The sequence below is a fragment of the Stegastes partitus genome, unplaced genomic scaffold, assembly GCF_000690725.1.
Source record: "Stegastes partitus isolate 25-593 unplaced genomic scaffold, Stegastes_partitus-1.0.2 Scaffold1100, whole genome shotgun sequence".
In the NCBI taxonomy this organism is placed as follows: Eukaryota; Metazoa; Chordata; class Actinopteri; family Pomacentridae; genus Stegastes; species Stegastes partitus.
The window spans coordinates 214716-230698 of NW_007578831.1; the positions used below are offsets into that span (position 1 = coordinate 214716).

The 15983-nt window shown below is 38.7% G+C and overlaps 1 protein-coding gene across 2 annotated transcripts; it reads left to right on the plus strand.

Moving 5' to 3' along the window:
- Positions 1 to 3093: 3093 nt before the first annotated feature.
- stat2 (signal transducer and activator of transcription 2) lies at positions 3094 to 13806 on the plus strand. 2 transcript variants are annotated; one of them, XM_008296110.1, is made up of 24 exons: positions 3098 to 3256; positions 3707 to 3838; positions 3949 to 4093; positions 4411 to 4506; positions 5272 to 5364; positions 5466 to 5544; positions 5690 to 5769; positions 5929 to 6080; positions 6363 to 6521; positions 6616 to 6705; positions 7531 to 7590; positions 7719 to 7739; positions 7859 to 7952; positions 8218 to 8265; positions 8375 to 8458; positions 8554 to 8652; positions 8793 to 8928; positions 9880 to 9932; positions 10214 to 10299; positions 10829 to 10965; positions 11089 to 11277; positions 11473 to 11527; positions 11712 to 11803; positions 12913 to 13806. In XM_008296110.1, the coding sequence occupies exons 2-24, from the start codon at positions 3708 to 3710 to the stop codon at positions 13179 to 13181; spliced, it is 2448 nt and encodes an 815-aa protein (XP_008294332.1). In that variant the 5' UTR covers positions 3098 to 3256; position 3707; the 3' UTR covers positions 13182 to 13806. The 2 variants fall into 2 exon arrangements, with proteins under 2 accessions (XP_008294334.1, XP_008294332.1); XM_008296112.1 differs by lacking the exon at positions 11712 to 11803 and having other exon boundaries at positions 3094 to 3256; positions 12913 to 13020.
- Positions 13807 to 15983: the final 2177 nt, after the last annotated feature.

Below are 15983 nucleotides of genomic sequence, written 5' to 3' on the forward strand. Positions count from 1 at the left end.
GGCAAGTTCAGTACTTACTGCATCCTGTGTGAAAGCCACTTTAGACTGTATACAGGTGGATGTAGTGACCTTCCAATGGTCTACAGATGACTGTTTTGAAGCCCAAGTTTGGCATTTACAAGTCGCCATCTTACTCATATGAAACTGGATGTAGTGTGCGGTGGATGTGACATGCTACATGTACTAATCCAGGAGTGACCTGTCAGTCACAAGGTATCCCTGCCTGGTTTATTGTCTATTTTAATCCAAATGGGACCATAATTTACAAAATGAACATCATGCTGTATTGACAAAGATGTAAAATTAGCAACTGAGACCACAGAGTCATTAGGAAACTGATAGTGAGGCTAGAGATCAGGTGAGAAGTAGGGTCATTTTCTCAGAGACCTCAATACAATCTGACTTCTTCTTGCAGCCAGAGGTGTCACCTCCTGCTGGCTGTTGGAAAGAATGCAGGTTTAAGGCACCTCTGTGTTGGCTTCACTTTTTTGTAGGATGTTGTGGCATCTATGGAGAAAGAGAGCAGATTACAAGTTAGGATACTTGATATTCATGATAAGTCCAGTGTAAGTTTTGCATATTCATATGTAACTTCTAACATTTTATCTTTTACTGTTTTACTATTGAATAGCATTATGACTCAAATAAAGAATATGCTGTAGGCCTAGAGAGTCCTTTTTCACCAAAGACCTTTTCATCTCCCAGTAGGAAATGCGAAGGATGGCTGAGTTGTATTCATCTGCTTTAGTTTAAGGCTCTTGGTATTCTGCACGCTGACACACTGTTATGGTGATAACAAAGCCATCACATCGTCTTTGCCTGTTTGAATCTCTATCTGAGGCCTATTTAAACCCAGCTGGCTGAGACAGCTGTTGAATTCGCACATTCTCCCTTTAGATGTAGTTTCTACTCCTCAGTGTATTGCATGCAAGCCAAGACATGCAAGTTATGTGAACTAATTTCTTTGTCTCTCTGTGTGCTGGCACTGTGACAGACCAGTGAACTGTCAAGAGTGACACTTTTTCTCATCTAATTCACACTTGTACAACCTGAACAAAATAATCTGATATGGACAGATGACCTTACAGAGCATTAGCAAGAAGTTTGTCAAAAGTCTGGGTGATCACAACAAACAGAGTTGGGCCATTTACGGATTAATAGCATGTGAGCTGTGCTGTCCTGTGTACTTTGTGCTCTGCAAATGTTTACCAAATTGATAAATCTGTATTTCTCAATTCAAGTCTATAACTTGCAATTTCTCAGTAAATTTGTCAGCTTGACGAATGAACAGTTAGTAGCTGCCAATAAAATATACAATATCAGACATCACATTCGCTCTCTAAATGTGCTGGGAAGATAGTAACCAAGATTATTGTTGTGGAATCATAGGAGCACATTAAAGGATACACTGCTTGGTTCATTTTCATTTTACCAAAATCCAAACTGGAATCGTCAATTCTGCATTGTGTCAAGTATGACATCTACTGGTGAAAGTGGAAACTGAGGAAATGAACAAAATTAATGTTAACAACATCCACAAAGGGTCAAAGGGTGGAAAAGATAATACAACCAGACCACTGTTTTATCCTAGTCTATGTGCTCCCAGGAGACAACCAACTGTTTACACAAATTGACACAAAATATTGCAAAAGTAGCAAATTACTATTATAACAAATACTTACAAATTATTTATCAAATTACAGATTTTTGTCACTTGATCATGTGCTTCTTCATGTTTTTCTCGCATTACGTTTCTAAAGGAAATGTCCACTTTTGCACTACCACATAATTATTTTGTATATTAAGATTTTCACAATGCTCAGCCTAATTTTACATTTAATTTAGTAACGTCTGCACATCTCCAGAAAAAAAAAAAGTATTTTAACATTTAATTATATGTTAGGCTAAGTCAGTGCATGCAGACTTGCAACTGATACTTTCCAAAACGGGATACTTAAAATAAAGGCTACACTTATAAATAATTTGCTACAATATACTATTGTTCTAAATTAATTGTAACTATATAAGAAAACTTGTTTCTTTTGTCTCAGTAAAATATCTCTCGCTCTCTCTCTCTCTCTTTTTTTTTTTTAGCAGGACCTAAACCATCATCTAAAATTAATGTTCTTTGTTTTTTGCTTTTATTATTATTTTGACATTAGATGCCATTACAACTATTAGATAGTTACAGTAGAAAGATAATAGGAAACTGAGAAAGAGAGAGATGCAGCAAAGACTTCCTGCTTGGGAACATTTCATTCCATTGTAGGCATCTAAACTTAATATCGCCCTAACATGTAATTTTAAAGGACCAGTATTCAGAAAATATGGAGATTTATTTGTAAAAACGTAATGTAATGTGCGTAATTACGTTTCTGTGTATAATTTCTTGCAACTACGAATTGCTGTGATTAAAGAGATAATGGGTTTTTTGGGAAAATACAGAATTTTTAAAGTATCTTTTGTTATTTTGAGAAGCAGTGTTGGAAGAAATACTCTAATTCTTTATTTATAAAAGTCACGCATTCAGAATTTTCCTAAGGTAAAGTACTATATCTCATTTTAATTTTAAGTGATTTAAATTAGCAAAGCAGACGTGGAGATGTTCACATGAAGTACAAGTAACTCAAAATCGTACCTAAGTGCAACACTTAATTAGATGCACGGCTTCTCTTCGTACCTGCAAAGAAGATTATCATATTATCGGAGATCCGCTGGCTGGTTCTGCGGCTACCAGTGAGTCACATGCTCCCTTTTGGTTTATGGGTTTGTCACTTTCACAACGTCATTTCTTGGAAATTTTCACAGCAGCTTCGCCGTAAGTTTCTATTTTGCTCTCCACGCCCACTCTGCATTGATTGACAGAAACATTAACTAATAGACTGTGCGGACTTGAGCACAGATCGTCCAATCGGCTGTTAGCGCTGAAGTCTTGAAGAAACTGTATGACCTGTGTCGACATTTCGACTCTTTAACTGCTTGGACGGCAGTGGCTGTAGAGCCAAAATGGCGCCTGCAGTTAGCCGTCGAGACCCACTTAGGAGGGATAAATAGATATCCAAAGAAACAGTGGGGCAAAAAGGAAATAACATAAACACGCCTTCGCTGGTCGCTTGTTTTGTTTTACCAACAATTGGCAGCAGTCGTTGCTTCTTCGTAACGTGAGAGAGGCGAGCTAGCTATGCGCCTGTCTCTATTGAGCTGTTAGCTTACAATATATTTTTAAAGTGGATTCGAACTGACAACTTAATATAAGGTGAGTAAATGCGTTATTACTGATGGGTCTAGCCATGTCCGTGGTGTTGACAAATGTTCCAACAGCTAGCCTACCTGTAAATAAACTTTTATTTATTTTATTTGATTGTTGATTTGACGTGGACATCGCAATTACTTTGGACAAACCAGATGCATTGTTTGAGTGTTTTAGCGCCTGATCGAACTCAGTAGCGTATAAAAACTTGCAGCCATTACCTGCTGTGCAGTATGTACAGAGTTAGCAGTCACAAGTTCGCACTTTGTTTCCTCGGCTGTCGATTACAGACTTGTATGAAAACGCCACATTGAATTTTAATGGCATTCTTTTTGAGTGCAGTGATTTGTGGATGATAGTTTAGCACTCTGTGTACATACATATAAACTGCTGTTAAGTGGATGTCAGTATCATGAGTGTAATATGAGTGCTGGCTGTTTGTCTGATTGAACCCAGCATGGCACAATGGGACCGACTGAGGCAGCTTCCTCCTGTGTACATACAGCAGCTACATGAGCTCTATGACAGGGATGGTCTGCCTATGGATGTCCGGCACTACCTGTCAGCCTGGATAGAAAAGCAGGAGTGGTAAGGCAGCAGCACTGTGTCTGACACCTTTCAAGCCACATCATTCAATAGTTACTGAGCATTAGCTTGTTTATAAAGTATGCTGCCTGTATCTTGTTTTTGCACCTCAGGCAACGAGCAGCACGGGACTATGACTTTGCTGTAGTGCTATTCCAGGTTCTGCTGGAGAATCTGGATATCCAACACAGCCGCTTTGTCCAGGAGGAGTCATTCTTACTGCAGCACAACATTCGACGCTACAAACAGAACTTTCAGGTTTGCTAAACAAACAAAAAAACTGAGTGACATTTTTGTTTTAAATTGAAAACTTCCACTATAAATACTAGGACCATAATAGTCCTGACCAGCTCTCTTTACAATGATTTGCATTTCATTGCTACTTGCAATTTGCATAAGTCAAGGAAAAGATTGTAAATTTCCTGTACACACGTCTGTATGGTGGCTTGTATTATAAACAAATCAAGATATTAACTATATTTATAGAGCAGTTTGCAAACATTACAACTATTTTTGCCCTTGTTAGGTTGGTTGAGTCTGTAATTATTTTTTCATGTGACCTCTCTTCCCGACAGCGGTATCTGGATGAACCATGTTCTTTGGCAACGACAATCCTTTGGTTTTTGGAAAAAGAGAAGGAAATCCTTGGTAGTGCTGACCTGGCTGAACAGGTTGGAGTCACACCTCATTATCTACACTGCTCAAAAAATGAAAGGCAACACTTCATTCTTACATCATTTTGTTCTCAATAAATTGTACACCGTATTTCAGTGATTGGACAGTGGAAAACAAAATGATTAACCTGCTGAGGGGAGGACTCGCAATCCCTTACACTTCCTTACTAAACAGATCATTATCCCAGAAGTTTAGTTGAATTGATGTTATACTGTGATGATTAAGTGTTCTCTTGATTTTTTTGAGCAGTTTATTTGACATGCCCTATGCATTAAATAGGAGTCAGTCTGCTGCTCATACAGTTTTTTAATGAAAACAGCATGCACAAGAGAAAAATACACACATCGATGAAGAAGATGCATTAACATCTTGTACACATGGAAAGACTTTGACATCTAGTATATTTCCAGGCAAATACTCTATTAATATTGTTTTTTTGGTCTTTTTTTGTTTTTAAAAAAATTCTGCCTGTCTATGCTCTACTTAATTTATAAATATTGAAAAAGTTTTTTTTTGTGTCACTTGGGAATATTACACAATTTTGTCTGTATTCATTTGCCGTCATTCAGAAAGAGCCACATGCACTGAATATAAACTACATGACTCAATGTGTGGGCTAAAAAGTGAAGATTTTCCTTCAAGCAGATATACTCTTTTAACTGACAGTTTCACTCTGTGAGTAACAATATCACCCCCTATCACATCTGGAAGAAGAAAGATACCTTTATATCTGCTCCGCCTTCTGTTTTGCTTTGTCTCAGGTCAAGCATTTGCAAGTAGCGCAGGAAGCCATGGAGACGGACAGTCAGCAGGACCTTGAACGTAAAATGGCCGGCCTCAGGAATGAAGTACAGGTGCAGATTATATTGCTATGTGTTATCATGCTGGTCTTTGTAGATAAAACACAACACAGTTCAGTCATTCATTTTGTTTCTCTGTACTTTTTTGCCCACAGTGTATGGAACATTCCATAGTATGTCTGGAAGAGCAGCAAGATGAGTTTGACTTTAAATTCCAAACCCACAAGATGGAAGGTAAGCAGATTTAAAAGTTCTGGTTTTATTTGAATGTTCTTTAATAATGAGCAGTTAAGTGGTCTGAATCATAGCTGCATGTTCTTGTTTCTTGTGGTCTGGTTTATATGAAAACTGTCTTCTAACTTTGAAAACTGTGGTGCAGCTGTGGTTGACGAGGCCTTGAAGAAAGAACAAATTAAAGTTCTTCAGCTCCTTGTCAACAGACTCAATGAATGTAGAAAGGTATGGAGTCATTAATACTATTAAATACCCACCTTTGTCACTTCTGTTTTTTTTCACCATTTTTATGTATGTATGTATGTATGTATGTATGTATGTATGTATGTATGTATGTATGTATTAATTAATTAATATTTTTTGTCTCATGTAATCACTTCTTAGAGCATACTGTCAAACCTAAATAAGATCCTGGATTGGACTGAGGATCTCATCAACCTGTTGGTGAAGAAGGAGCTGGTTGAGTGGCAGAGGAGGCAGCAGAAAGCCTGCATTGGGGCGCCAGACAATGTTTGCCTAGATCAGCTTGAGAAGTGGTATGTTCATCTCCACTTGCCCCACATCAGCTTTCATACTTGGTGTTCACAAATTGGTCTGTAAATTAATTGCTAGACTGTAGATAAACCTGCAGTCATTATTTTAATTTGATAGAACCATTAAGTCAGGAGTGAAATTGTGAAACTGTTACAGCTGAAATTTGAGACTTCCCTGATTCTATTATCACAAGTTCTGTTGATGGTGTTTTCACAACCCCTTTTTCCATTTTCAGTGACCCGTGTGAACATATGTACATCTGCTCTTTTCCTCATGTTTTGCAGGTTCACCTCTGTGGCAGAGGGTCTGTTCCAGGTCCGTGAGTTTCTTAGTAAGCTGGAAGAGCTGGTAGGAAAAGTGTCCTATGCAGATGATCCTGTGAAGGCCCAAAGACCTGCACTGCAGAAGAGAACAGATGCTCTTCTCAAAGAATTGCTCAAGAGGTCTCTCTTTTAGGACATAGTTGGTAATGCTCTTTCACTCTTTCATGATTTTTTTGCATAATTTACTGACATATTGTTTCATTGTTCCCCAAAGTGCCTTTGTGGTTGAGACTCAGCCATCCATGCCGCAGGGCAAAGGACCCTTGGTTCTCCGAACAAACGTTCAATTCTCTGTCAAAACCAGGTCAGTGTCGCAGTTGCTTGTCACATAATCTTAATGTGTTCTGTGGGGACTTTTGGGAGGTAAATTCTGACCGATGCACTGATTACAAAAAAAAGGAGCCAGTTGAGGTGGCTCAGGCATCTTTTCCGGATGCCTCCTGGACGCCTCCCTGGGGAGGTGTTCCAGGCGCGTCCCACCGGGAGGAGACCTCGGGGAAGACCCAGGACACGCTGGAGGGACTCTGTCTCCCAGCTGGCCTGGGAACGCCTAGGGGTCCCCCCGGAAGAGCTGGGGGAGGTGTGTGCGGATCGGGAAGTCTGGGCGGCTTTGCTAAGACTGCTGCCTCCGCGACCGGACTCCGGATAAGCGGGAGAAAATGGATGGATGGATGGATGGATGGATGGCACTGATTACAATGGGTTAATCAATGTTAAATTTTATAGTAAAATATTCAGTGGTAATTCTGACAATAGTGAAGGTGAGATCACTGGCAAAAAGCAACTAAGATATTTGAAAGAGTGCAATTGTAATAAAGCTAAACTAGCCTAATCAAGCAAAATTAATGTGGTGAACTGCAGTCTGCTTGTCCAAGTTGACTGTTGTTCACCACATGGACATTGCCGCAATTCTGAGATGATACAAGAATAAAAAGGAGAATGATGACAGTTTAATGCACCTCTGAAAAGCCCTCTCTTCTCCTTTCCCCAAATGTAACATTAATCTCTCAGTTTGGTTTCCTGCTGTAACCTTGAGAGTTGCTGGTTTCCTGTTTTTTTTTTTTTCTTTTCGCATTTTACAGCTTCTTGCCAAAGTTTGAATATCTTGCACCTTCTTTAATATTTTCAGACTCCTTGTCAAGTTTCCTGAGCTGAACCACTCCATGAAAGTGGACGTGTCCATGGACAGGTAAGAATTGTCATTTAGACCTTTTTCCTTTGCAACATAGCCTTTAGACCTTCACTTCAAACAATAGCGGATGACGTTTTATTTCCCCCCTGTGATCACTGCTTTGTTTTTCTCACCCTTGAAATTAGGGAGCCTCCACAGATCAAAGGGTGAGTACTTTTTTAAAATAACATTCGTTTCTATATTTTCGGCAATATTTCCAGAAGAGCTGTGTTGAAACTTACATCTGATGTGAATTTGTTTTTAACTGATAATAATGTGTTTGCAGTTATCGCCGTTTTAACGTCTTGGGTACCAAAAGCAAGAACCTGAACATGGCTGAGAGCCAGAGTGGAGGCATGGTGGCAGACTTCAGACATCTGGTGAGTGATAATGACTTTAAAAGAAAAAAATCGTTAGTGGCAGAAACGATGAGAAATAAAACCTTTCATACAATTTGGACATCTAACTCGAAGGATAAATCCTGTTGTATATTTTACTGTTTATATTGTCAAGTACACATATAAAATAAATCAACCGTTTAAAATATTAATAATCATCCTCTATTGTCAGTTGATAATATTATGGTTTTATTATTATATTAAGAGTATTTTATGAGTAATTCTGGATTCTACTATTTCTCTGCAGACTCTGAAAGAACAAAAGTCTGGAGGTGGCGGCAAAGGAGTCAGTGATGTGAGTTGGCTTTGGCAACCGTGAAGATGCCATCCCAGCTCATGGATTATCTTTAGAATTCAACAAGATGTTTAACATTTGAATGATGATGCGTGTTTGATGTTCTCAGATTTCCTTGAGTGTTACAGAGGAGCTGCACCTCATCTACTTCAACACTGTATTTGACCTGAAAGGATTGTCAGTTGAGTTGCAGGTGAGTCTCTACAACCTCATTTCATACTGCATGGCTGACTTTATAGACAATGTAATCGGTTCGATATAAATATTAATCCCTAATATGTTTTTCAGACCTGCTCCCTCCCTGTGGTCATCATTTCCAACTCCAGCCAGCAGCAGAGCGCCTGGGCGTCTATCCTCTGGTTCAACATGCTCAGTCAGGATCCCAAGGTAAGACATCACATAACACACATGCTACAGAGAATTTTTGCAGTCGTCTTGTCATGTAATACAAGTTACAAGCCATCAGAAAGGTGTTTTCTATTTTTTGTTGTTGTATGTTTTTGTTAATATATATTTTGTTTTTCCAGGATGTCATATTTTTTGCCAGCTGTCCTGCAGCCCCTTGGCCACAGTTTGGAGAGATGTTGAGCTGGCAGTTTCTGTTTGCCACCAAACTCGGTCTGAATGCTGCTCAGCTGGAAATGATTGCACACAGGCTCTTTGGTAAACCCTTTTAACATGTTCTGCTCTAGCTGCTTGTCTGCTTAGCTTTTTGGTTTATAATGAGGCTGAATTCATTCGTATGAGTCAAAGATGATATCAAGAATGACCTTGGTCTAGCAAGTTACAAAATGCGTCTTGCGATTCCATTTAACCTCTTAAGACCTTCCATCCACATGCGTGGACATCACATTTTGGGTTATATTACCACAGTAGTTAATTCTGCTTAACTGGGGCCTTATGGCCATGTGTGTGGACACTTACACTACCATCTATGATGATATTTAGTTTTTTATACTAATCAGGTTCCAATAAGCCCAAATAGCAAAGAGAAATAAAAAATGCATATCAAACAAGAGCTTGGGTCTTAGGAGGTTAAAGATAACGGCACTGCGAATCACTGCAAACATGGTAACAAACTTTGAACTGTACTGCAGGTTTGGCCTATACATCTGTCACTGATTAATCCAAATAATTTCTGCAACACTCGGTGGGCGTTTGCTGTTTAATTTATCCAGTTTCTTATGAGAGTAAGGCTGATAGACAGTAGATGTTGTGCCCATCTCTAAGCAGTGGGGAATGTAATATACTGGTATTCTTCTGCAATCTTCTCCTTTACTGAAGATTTCTTAATTCACTATTTTTTAAATTTCTTAGAGCAAAAACGAGACGTGAAGGAAAACACATTAATGTAAAACTAAATGCTAAAATGTGTGACTGGACCCTGACTTCTCACACAGCTGTTTAATTTATATACAATATTTGAATTACAAAGACTTAGCCAGCAGGACTTGCTTCAGTTCATATTGATTTCCCAGAATATTACAGCATTTGCACAGCATAATTAAGTGTTCTTCATGGTTTCTGAGCACTTAATTATTATTTTTTTTTATCACAGATAGTGTCATTGAGTGGGACTTTTATAATGCAACTTTTTTTTTTTTTTTCTGCCAGGGAGGCAATCCAACTATGACACCTGCAAAGTAGCGTGGTCAAAATTTAGCAAGGTAAGCACGCTGACTGGACCCTAGAGCATGTTTTCAGCATGGCTCGAGGGATTAACCTTAATCCTAAACACTGGTCACAAAATATCTCACATCAAAAACATCTGTACTGCTCATCTTTTAGCCATCTTACATTTTGATTTTTTTTTTTTTTTACAGTAATCATTGCAGCCTTTGCTGAGGTGCTAAGTGTGGCTGTAGATTCTTGGTCTTGTTTGTTTATTGATAATGAATACAGGAGGTGTGTACTTATGTCTTTTTTTTTTTGACCTATTCTGATATAGGAAAATGCTCCTGAGACTTTCTGGGTGTGGTTTGATGGCATTTTGATGATGGTGAAAACATACTTGGCAGACCTGTGGAAGGAAGGGTATGAAACAAATCCAGGTTTTATACAGAGTAGGGTCCAGCTGGATTTTCAGCTTATTGAAGCATGCAAGTAATCAGGCAGTGATTTCTAATATTCAAGCGACAAAATGGTCTCCTTTGGCATGTTATCACTGAGTCACTTTATCTCAAACTAAATTTGACATGGTTTCTTTTTACTGTACATTATTTAATTTTATGTATATAGTACGTATAGATAACTACGCATTACGTAAATTAAATTGTTAAAATGCTAGTTCATAGTAATTTTGCATGTTCTAATTCAAAATCTGACTTACATCAACTCTCCTGTTGTAAAATATAATTATTCCTTTCTTTGATCATGATCTCAGAAGTTGTCAATAAGTTTTAGCTTCATCAGTTTTGAAAAAAAAAAGTCCCGCCATTTCAAAGTGCTAACACCGATGTGTTACTAATGCATAAAACACAGGCCTTAGTTTAGCTCATGCCTTTAATTCCCTTAAAATGGGAGAAGTTTCTTGTTTGAGTAAAACTTTATATCTGTGCTTCAGCCTCATCATGGGCTTTGTGACCAAAGGCAAAGAGAAATCCCTGCTGAAGAAAAAAAAGAGAGGCACCTTCTTGTTGCGCTTCAGTGAAAGTGTCATCGGAGGAATCACCTTCTCCTGGGTGGAGACAATCCTAACTGGTGAGATTTTCTAATGATTTATTTTAGTCTAAAATTGTTGCAAGGGAGACAGAAATACAAACAAGCTTCCTGTCAAATGAGTCTGACTCACTTTTTCTGTGCCTCTGCCACTGCCTGTTTTAGGGGTGCCTGATGTGAAGACAGTCCAGCCCTTCACCAAAGAGGACCTCTCCCAGATCCCCTTCCATGAAATCATCCGGAACTTTCAGCTCTTAGAAGCTGATAATGTCCCTGAAAATCCTCTGCTCTACCTGTATCCCGACACCCCGAAAGACCAGGCTTTTGGAAAATATTACACTGATAAGACAGGAGGTAAAGACACCATATGATATTGTACATACATTTTTCTTGCCACCAAAATATTTTATAGAAAAGAAATCTTCCCTCAAACACAACTCAGCTTCTCTGGTAATGTTATTTACATTGTGTTTTTCCTTTTCCGTGTTATTAATACAATTTCATTGTATAGATTGTGTGACTACATAATATAGCCTTCTTCTCTTTCAGATGACAGTCCTTACATAAAGTACATCAAAACCAAGCTGGTGTTTGTTTCAAAGGAGTAAGTATGTTTCTCATGTTCATTTAGGCTGGTTTACAGTGTCTGGCTTGTGTGAATTAAAACAAAGTCTGCCCTTTAAATTCAACAACCTTAAAATACACTTCATCAAAGAAGTAGTATACCCACACCCTTTTTTATGTCATGAGCAACTGGTTGTAATGGCTGTTTGTCATTGGTCATGTAGGAACACACTGGAGGCTATGTCACCCATGTCCTCTGACATGGCACAGGGTGAAGGCCTGGAGCCAGTCAATGGCCTGTGTGGAGAGGCAGCTGGTGAGTCATGGCTCTCCTTGCTGTCCAATCCAGTTAAAAAATCGTGAAACAAATTGCTCTCCCTTCATCAAAAAGCTCTGCCACCGTCTCTCTCTTTGGGCCTTTGTGGTGCATGAAGTCAGTGGGAACATGCTAAATACAGTAGATGTCAGGAGACAACTACATTATCAGTGAACTTAAGTCTGATGGGAATGTTGGCTGCTTCTGCTGCTTGCACGCGTACCGCAGGCTGCTGTACTAAACCTAAAATCAAATAAGTGTGGAAGTGTTTGGGTTACTAACACATGTTTATTTTTTACAGGATTTTGATTGCTCTTTCTGAGGCCTTTACGCTTTGACACTGCATGGTGTGTCTGCAGAACTGATTTAGAAAACTGTAAATGAAAACAAAGCACCAATGATCATTAATGGAAATCAAAGAAAATTTAGTTAATATTAATATTATTATTGTTATTATTTTTATTGCTATTAGTGGGATTAATTGTTGTAGTATCAGTATTTAATACTACTGTGACTACATTGTGGTCCACTGGAAATCAAATTTGGGAAATGATCTGTCCTCTAAAACTCAATAATTAATTGTAATTCATTTGTTAAATGCATACAAAAACCGAACTGTAAAAGCAACAGTTTGCTGTTTCATGGAGATTTATGGGTTGGTCGTGAGTAATGACTGAGTTAGTTGTAAACATATTAATTATTGAGCTTTTAAGGTACATTTTGGCAGATTTTATTTGATCATTTCACAGAGTTAGCCTAGCTGTTTGCCCGTGTTTCCACTCTTCATGGTAAGTTCAGCTGAACGGCTGCTAAGTGTGGTCTCATTTGCAAAAGGTAACAAGGAAGTAGAATTTAATGTTCTCATCTAATTCTCTGCCATAGAGCAATTGATACAGACTAATTTCCCAAAATGTCAAAGTTTTCTTTTCAGAACTGAAAAGGAAGTACTTCAGCTTTAGTGCAGTTTTAACTGAGCTATTAAAAGAACTGAAAAGACTGAAGAAGCACATCATGTTTTTGTTACTGTCATTTCTCCAGTTAAAGCACTACCATAAATTCATAACACAGTTGTGATAGCATCTCTCTGTTGTTGCTTTTTCTGCTTTTAGAACAAAATGGAGATCCTCATCCTCTGAACTTACCTCTGGAACCTTACCACCCGGATCCAATGCTGAATAGCTGTGTTGGACCCCAAGAGCAGGATTTACTGATAGATCTCAACAACCCCAACCTCTTGCCTGACTTCTTGGAAGATGAGCCAATGCTCAATGATTTGAATGTTCAAGGATTTAATGGTCTGCCACCAGGGCTGCATGAATTCAGTCTTCCAGGATTCAATACCCTCTCTCCACAGGCCTGTGGAAGCATTTTCCAGTAGGCGTCTGTGTTTATCTATCCGAACTACTGCGTACTACTCATTGTCAACTGAACTCATATCAGCACAGCATTCCATGTCAAAAAGTTATTGTGTACATAGCAGATCCTTCCTTAACACAGTAGTTTGCTTTTAATTCTGTTTCATGTGAAATACTTTACATCCCATCTGATAATTATGATAAAATTTCAAGAAAAATGTATCAATCAGCACTTTCAGGTTGGCATGCACCTTTAAATAATATCATTAATACAATCCCTTTTCATGATGTGATTATTGGTAGTGTTATTTGAAGGCATAAATATGAGATAATTAAATGAGCTGGACTCATCTGCTCCACGTTTTGTAATTTAGGACCCTGTTATTTTAAGATCAGGCATTTAAAGTAAAACTCACTATGTAATCTGCCAGGAAAGCTTCATGTGAGGTGTTAAGTGCATTGTGTGAACTGTACTTAATTCAATGTTTTATTATTTGTTGTGAACCCTTCGTTTTTACCACCTTCAACCTGTGATTAATTGTACTACAACATGGCACTTCTTTTGTTTAAGTTATATGCTTTTATATGAACCTGCTCATTTAAATGAAAGTTAAACGCTACCACCAATAAAAGGGAACTGACCGATTGTGTGTTCTGTTTATTAGTGAAATTTGTGATAATGAGGTGGGAAGTTGTTTTCAGATCTTGATCAAAGTAACTTAACACAGTCAGCCTATTTTCGACTCCAGCTCTAAACTTAAAATAATCAAACATTTTAAATGGAAATAAAAGTCAACTTGTGCTGCCCTGCAGAGATTTTATGCTTCGTTGTGTTGCTTTATGTACTACACATTAGGGTTGGGTTTTCAGCAAACAGATGCTGCCAATCAGGAAGCATGAAGCACCCCAAGTTAGTAGTTGACTGGCTAGTTAAAGAAATTAATGATTTGCTGTCAGAAGAACAAAAAAAGGTGTGGAGTGTGAAGTATATACTTCTTTCCAGGTGACCCCGAAACCAACTCTTGTTTCTCTGAACTGATATTTATTATTCATCTCCCTGTGGGGCAGTAATATGTCATTTATATTTTTCATTAATATATCACCAATTTCACATGATAGGAAACTGACAGTGTAATTGTTTCCGTTTGTTTTTAGCAGATCAAGTAGTGTGGCTGTAATGATGGAAATATTAAACAGTGGTTAGCTGTCTGGTCAATGGTGAAGATCACAATGCAGTTTGGATTGATTCTCATGAAATTTGAATCAAAGGTTAGGACAGAACCTCACTTTGGAGATCTACAAGCTCCACATTAATGTTAAAATTTCTTTACCACCAGTTAAGTTCGTGACAGAAACACCTTTAAAACCAACTGATCTGACCACTGAAAACTTTGATTTTTTTGTTAGCATTTAGGCTCAACAAGTTTAGTTTTAGGTGTCACTTGTTTGTTTAGAGGGCTGCAAGGTGGTTGAGTGGTTAGCACCATCTCTCAGATCCCTGGTTTGAATCCCAATTTGGACGCCTGCAATCTTTCTGCATGGAGTTTGCATGATCTCCGCTTGGGTTCTCTCCAGGTTCTCCGGCTTCCTCCCACAGTCCAAAAACATGTTGAGGTTAATTGGTGATTCTAAATTGTCCGTAGGTGTGAATGTGAGTGTGCTTGGTTGTCTGTCTCTAAGTGTAACCCTGTGATAGTCTGGCGACCTGTCCAGGGTGTCCCCTGCCTTCACCCTGAGTCGGCTGGGATCGGCTCCTCAAGGGTACCTGACTGGACTCATGTCCTGCTCAGATTCATGGTTGGTGCCTGAAACCCTCTTAGCTACCTGTTTGCTCTACATGCCCCTAAATATCCATGATTCAAGAGAAAAATGCTTTCAGTTGAGCCCACGATTCTCCTGGTACTGCTCCCTCTGCAGCAGCAAGATGTTGCATGTCCACTTTACTGACATGTGGCAGGTACCACGGAAGTACTATTGTGTACTGTCTTCCTTTTTACGTGTCCTGTTACCTGAGTGAATTTTTTTTTTTTTTTACTGTTGAAACCAGAAGTTTACATACACTCTATAAATAGACACATAGCCATTTTTTTCTCGCTGTCTGTCCTTAAATCAGACTAAATTGTTCTGTTTTAGGTCAGCTAAGATTACAAAAATATTTCTATTTGCTACATGGCAGAATAATGAGAGAGAGATTTTTCTTTCGTCAAAGTCAGAAGTTTACACACATTTTCTTAGTATTTGGTAGCATTGCCTTTAAACTGTATGACTTGGGTCAAATGTTTTGGGTTTCCTTCCACAAGCTTCTTACAATAGCTTACTGGTTTTTCAGCCCATTCTTCCTGACAGAACTGGTGGAACTGTGTCATGTTTGTTGTCCACCTTGCTCCACAGGCCTTTTTAGCTCTGCCTACACATTTTCTACAGGATTGGATTAGGGCTTTGTGATGGCCGCTGCAAAACACTGACTTTGTTGTCCTGAAGCCACTTAGTTACTAATTTGGTGGTATACTTAGAGTCGTTGTCCATTTGAAGACCCATTTGCGGCCAAGCTTTAACTTCCTGGCTGATGTCTTGAGATGTTGCTTCAATATTTCCACATAATGTTCTTTCCTCATGATTCCATCTATTTTGTGAAGTGCACCAATCCCTCCTGCAGCAAAACACCCCCACAACATGATGCTGCCACCCCCATACTTCACAGTTGGGATGGTGTTCTCAGGCTTGCAAGTTTCCCCCTTTTTCCTCCAAATGTCACGATGGTCATTATGGCTGAACAGTTAAATTATAGTTCACAGGACATGTCTTCAAAAATTAAAGTCTTTCTC